This window comes from Gigantopelta aegis, unplaced genomic scaffold, assembly GCF_016097555.1.
Source record: "Gigantopelta aegis isolate Gae_Host unplaced genomic scaffold, Gae_host_genome ctg10364_pilon_pilon, whole genome shotgun sequence".
Classification (NCBI taxonomy): Eukaryota; Metazoa; Mollusca; class Gastropoda; order Neomphalida; family Peltospiridae; genus Gigantopelta; species Gigantopelta aegis.
In genome coordinates, this window is record NW_024532320.1 from 307 (window position 1) to 6255 (window position 5949).

At 47.9% G+C, this 5949-nt stretch overlaps 1 protein-coding gene across 1 annotated transcript; it reads right to left on the reverse strand.

The window, feature by feature from the left end:
* Nucleotides 1–363: 363 nt before the first annotated feature.
* On the reverse strand, nucleotides 364–5518 carry LOC121390871 (the record flags this gene model as incomplete). The annotated part of the gene is made up of 3 exons (XM_041522741.1): nucleotides 5418–5518; nucleotides 1449–1552; nucleotides 364–737 (listed from the first exon to the last, which is right to left on the reverse strand). Coding segments are annotated over exons 1-3 (579 nt in total), but the record flags the coding sequence as incomplete, so codon positions are not given.
* Nucleotides 5519–5949: the final 431 nt, after the last annotated feature.

Consider the following 5949-nt stretch of genomic DNA (forward strand, 5'->3'; position numbering starts at 1 on the left):
CCGTCGCGAGCACGACACAAGACTATTGCATCCTTCCTGCACTGTCTATAGGAGGACTGCCACTCTCCCAAGACTGGCTTGATAGCATGAAGCTTGTTCGCAACCGCACCGTCCCAATCACGTTGCCAAGTGGAAAAGATACTATATTTAAAATCAGTATAAGGTACACCAACCCTGGCATGAGGCAAATCCAAAGCAGACTTGGCAGCAGAATCTGTTTTTTCATTATCCCTGATGCCAACATGGCTGGGCACCCAACAAAATACAATATGTTTATTCGCAATAGGTAAATTGAATAAGGCATTTTCGAGAAAACAAATGTGACGTTGTTGTTTTTTTAATCACCCGATATATAAATAATACCTTGATAATGTACTCACTGTAAACTTTCAGAGTAAAGTTCCGACTCCGTTTATAACTATAATATAGTTCACACCACCAATCTGTAGAATCACTGACTGAAGAAGCTCTGTTTATCAACAGAGTGTACGTCTTGGTAGAGGACGAGCTGCTGTTTGTTCCACTTCCACAGGATGCAGTGTAACCTGTCATGGCACCACGGAACACAGCACATGAAGTATTTGTCTGTTTCAGAGATGCAAACGCACCAGTCGTGGGTTTTTTAAAGAACAGTACTTTATCATCAAGGTTGTCAGCTTGTGTCACAGTACAGGTCAGAGTGAAAGACTCATTCAGCACTGCGTGAGGTGAAGAACCAGAGAGAATCAGTGACACGCCTGAAGAAAAACAGAACTGTTACCAAATATACTGATAGCAACTAAAACAGAACTGTTACCAAATATACTGATAGCAACTAAAACAGAACTGTTACCAAATATACTGGTAGCAACTAAAACAGAACTGTTACCAAATATACTGATAGCAACTAAAACTGAATTGTTACCAAATATACTGGTAGCAACTAAAACAGAACTGTACCAAATATACTGGTAGCAACTAAAATAGAACTGTTACCATATATACTGGTAGCAACTAAAACAGAAAACTAGTAATACATGTACTAAGGTACCATTAAACGCATTTTCAGTTCAGTCGGTTGTGTGTTCGAATCCCTTACATGAATACAATACATACATTAGATTGGTGAACAATTATCTACAATTATTAACAACTGAACACAAGTTTAACATCACAATGATTGATTCATTATCATTGAAAATAGAATTAAAATACATAATAACAAAATATTAAAACGTTTGTGCTCGCGCATGCGTGTGTATGTAAAAACGTCTAAAGAAAGTGCCAAAATTATATTTTAGTGACGTAGTAAGTCGTTCATTTTGTTCGATTATGTTCGGAAGCTCTATTTGTCCCACCAGTTGAAGTCTGAATTCATAATTGTGAGAAATGTGAAGCTGCATTTAATACCCCATAAAATCATCCAGTAACTAGTTATTATTGTTCTCATGTCACAAACGACCGCTTACCTAGAATATACTTGACAGCAGTTGCAAAGAACAGTGCGTACAGTAACACAGCCATTATCAAACTGATCTCTGTACACGGAGTTTCTTCCGGGTACAACGTGTGTCTGTTTTGTGTAGATCACAACAAACAAAAACATCTAGGTCACATATAACTACATGTGTAACGTTTTATATTACACGGATACCTGCCAACCAGAAATGTTCAGTCATGGTTTTTACATTAATATATTTAATATTAAAACTATTCCGAAACATCCAATAAGAAAGCCATTTTCAGGCACGGCGGAAGCAATTAGACATTGGTGTGTGTGTCTCTCTCTCTGTGTGTGTGTGTGTGTGTGTGTGTGTGTGTGTGTGTGTGTATCTGTGTCTCTGTGTGTGTGTGAGGACTGAGATCGAGGACGCAAGGCAAAGTTTCTAAGGGGGTCGGAGGATTTCCTGAGATGCAATTTTCTGCATTCTACAAGAACAATTCATCTGTACTACCAATAATATTTTTTATTAAGAATTATTGGGGTGGGGGTGGAGGGGGTACAGGGGCGTAGGCTGGGTGGGGGGGGGTTTCGGACGAACCTCCCCTCCCCCCGCTGAAGTAAATGGTCCGCTTTCAGAACTAAACCATACAGGTTTATACATATGGAGCTCACGCTACGCCCCTGGGGTACAGCCACCTAGCACCCCTGCTCCGCCGTGCCTGATTTTCAAGGGTCGCAAAACTGCGTGTGAGTGGGTGGGAGTCGAAGGCCACGACCCCATTCCTTTGTTACTGTGCTCAGAAGGCTGGACATGTCGTATTTGACAACTTAAAATTAAACATTGTATGTGGGGTTAAATACCCCCGAACATTGCATCATACATTCAGGCCCTTACATTTTTATCCGCCGGGCCACACACTCCAAAATACACTCTTACTATATTTCAAAGTACACGTGCATTATATAAACGATTTCCATGGTACTTTGACGTTCGGAGGAAGGGCAGCAGCTCTGAGCACACGTCTAGTAGTGACGGGGCGGGCTGTAGCTTAGTGGTAGACGTCTAATAGTGGCGGGGCGGGCTGTAGCTTAGAGGTAGACGCCTAGTAGTGGCGGGGCGGGCTGTAGCTCAGTGGTAGACGTCTAGTGGTGGCGGGGGCGCGTTGTAGCTCAGTTGTAGACGTCTAGTAGTGGTGAGGGGCGGGCTGTAGCTCAGTGGTAGACGTCTAGTAGTGGTGGGGCGGGCTGTAGCTCAGTGGTAGACGTCTAGTAGTGGCGGGGCGGGCTGTAGCTCAGTGATAGACGTCTAGTAGTGGCGGGTGGGGGGGGGAGGACTGAAGCTCAGTGGTAGACGTCTAGTAGTGGCTGGGGGCGGGCTGTAGCTCAGTGGTAGACGTCTAGTAGTGGCGGGGGGGGGGGAACTGTAGCTCAGTGTGTGTGTGTGTGTGTGTGTGTGTGTGTGTGTGTGTGTGTGTGCAGCTCAGTGGTACACGTCTAGTAGTGCTAGGGGGCGGACTGTAACTCAATGGTAGACGTCTAATAGTGCTGGGGACCAGGCTGTAGCTTAGTGGTAGACGTCTAGTAGTGGCAGGGGTGGGGGGTGGGGGTGGGGGCGGACTGAAGCTCAGTGGTAGACGTCTAGTAGAGGCGGGGGGGGGGGCTGTAGCTCAGTGGTAGACGTCTAGTAGTGATGGGGGCGGGCTGTAGTTCAGTTGTAGACGTCTAGTAGTGGTGAGGGGCGGGCTGTAGCTCAGTTGTAGACGTCTAGTAGTGATGGGGGGGGGGGGCGGGCTGTAGCTCAGTTGTAGACGCCTAGTACTGATGGGGGGGGGGCGGGCTGTAGCTCTGTTGTAGATGTCTAGTAGTGGTGAGGGGCGGGCTGTAGCTCAGTGGTAAACGTCTAGTAGTGGTGAGGGGCGGGCTGTAGCTCAGTGGTAGACGTCTAGTAGTGACGGGGCGGGCTGTAGCTCAGCGGTAGACGTCTAATAGTGGTGGTGGGGGGGGGGGAATGTAGCTCAGTGTGTGTGTGTGTGTGTGTGTGTGTGTGTGCAGCTCAGTGGTACACGTCTAGTAGTGCTAGGAGGCGGACTGTAACTCAATGGTAGACGTCTAATAGTGCTGGGGACCGGACTGTAGCTTGGTGGTAGACGTCTATTAGTGGCGGGGGGGGGGGGGGGGGCGGACTGAAGCTCAGTGGTAGACGTCTAGTAGTAGCTGGGGGCGGGCTGTAGCTCAGTGGTAGACGTCTAGTAGTGGCGGAGGGGGGGAACTGTAGCTCAGTGTGTGTGTGTGTGTGTGTGTGTGTGTGCAGCTCAGTGGTACACGTCTAGTAGTGCTAGGGGGCGGACTGTAACTCAATGGTAGACGTCTAATAGTGCTGGGGACCAGGCTGTAGCTTAGTGGTAGACGTCTAGTAGTGGCAGGGGTGGGGGGTGGGGGTGGGGGCGGACTGAAGCTCAGTGGTAGACGTCTAGTAGAGGCGGGGGGGGGTTGTAGCTCAGTGGTAGACGTCTAGTAGTGATGGGGGCGGGCTGTAGTTCAGTTGTAGACGTCTAGTAGTGGTGAGGGGCGGGCTGTAGCTCAATTGTAGACGTCTAGTAGTGATGGGGGGGGGCGGGCTGTAGCTCAGTTGTAGACGCCTAGTAGTGATGGGGGGGGGGGGGGGCGGGCTGTAGCTCAGTTGTAGATGTCTAGTAGTGGTGAGGGGCGGGCTGTAGCTCAGTGGTAAACGTCTAGTAGTGGTGAGGGGCGGGCTGTAGCTCAGTGGTAGACGTCTAGTAGTGACGGGGCGGGCTGTAGCTCAGCGGTAGACGTGTAGTAGTGGTGGGGGGGGGGGAATGTAGCTCAGTGTGTGTGTGTGTGTGTGTGTGTGTGTGTGCAGCTCAGTGGTACACGTCTAGTAGTGCTAGGGGGCGGACTGTAACTCAATGGTAGACGTCTAATAGTGCTGGGGACCGGACTGTAGCTTGGTGGTAGACGTCTATTAGTGGCGGGGGGGGGGGGGGGGGGAACTGAAGCTCAGTGGTAGACGTCTAGTAGTGGTAGAGGCGGGGGGCTGTAGCTCAGTGGTAGACGTCTATAGTAGTGGTGGCGTCGGTCTGTAGATCAGTGGTAGACGTCTAGTAGTGACGGGGGGGGGGGCAACTGTAGCTCAGTGGTAGACGTCTAGTAGTAGAGGGGGCGGGCTGTAGCTCAGTGGTAGATGTCGAGTGTTGATTGGACACAAACACCGCGCCTGCCTAAACAATTCTAGCACTTACATCCGTTAATTGCTAGACAATAAACAAAAACAGATTCAGTGTGTACTGCCAGAGTACAACGGAGTTAGGATTTCCCCATTCAACAGATCGCTAGTAATTATGTCACTATAATCAACTTTGTGACCAGACCATTGGCGCAAAATCAAGGGAATTATAATGGCTAAATGGAGTTCGGTTCAAAAACGTCGTTGGCGGATGGCGGATACCGAGGGTGGCGTTATATCGAGGGAAATAAACATGAATGAAAACGGTACTTTAAAGAAAGTTGGCGGTATGCGAGGTTGGCGTTAAATCGGGGGGCAATAAATCGAGGGTACACTGTATGTGTGTATTGAATGTAATTTAAAACACCCGATTACAGACTCCCCTTCTAAATAAAACGATGTCCTCATCATTTATCAACGGCAATGTCCACCTTTCAAATACAAGTTAAAAAACAAAAAACTACTTGGTTACAACTTCCCTGCCCAAACAAAATGATGTCCTTATCATTTTTGAATGGCCTTCTCCAAAGTTAAAATATCAAGCATAGCTCTGCAAGTTGACTTCGGCATCCGAAAGAAAAAAACACTTTCTGCCAAACTTTGCAGGTAGCTAGCTCTTTCCATCCAACCATAATCTGGGTTGCTCCATGTTGCTTGCAGCATGGCGTATTCCCCCGTCCTATATCTAGTTGGGGGACGCCTTTCTCTGTTAGACCGTCGCAGCAAAGGAGTAGATGTTATATTATCTACACCTTGTGGTTCACTGTGAGATTCTTAAGAACATTCATCAGAAGTGACACCATCTTGCTCACCACTGAATCCCTCGGACTCTTGATGAGAATCCTGAGCATTGTCCTGCTCCAATCCCTGACCCAGTGGTAAGATATCTGTGTCTGCCGGTTTCTCGTCTGGTTCCTCTACCTCTACTACCTCACTGATCTCATTTGTAAGGTTGGGCGGTGTCTCCTAAACCAGTCTCTGGGACAGCAATGATCACTGGAGATTTCCTAAACGGGGGATCAACCACAAGCACGGCAAAATCTTCTTCCAGTACACTGTCCTCTTCAGATGGTGTTGTTCCATCCTCTAATTTTGCTGTGTGTTGTTTTCTTTCTGGTGTCTTAGGCAGGCGACGATGCGGTCTATGTTTCTTCACCGGTATTTGAGGTAATAACCGTCTCGGCTGGAAATCCTGAGAAGGTATGGGAAATGAACTAATGGGCAGAAACAAGTTACAATGTAACGTGCGGTTCCTGCCCTGTCCATCTTCTCTCTTCAACAC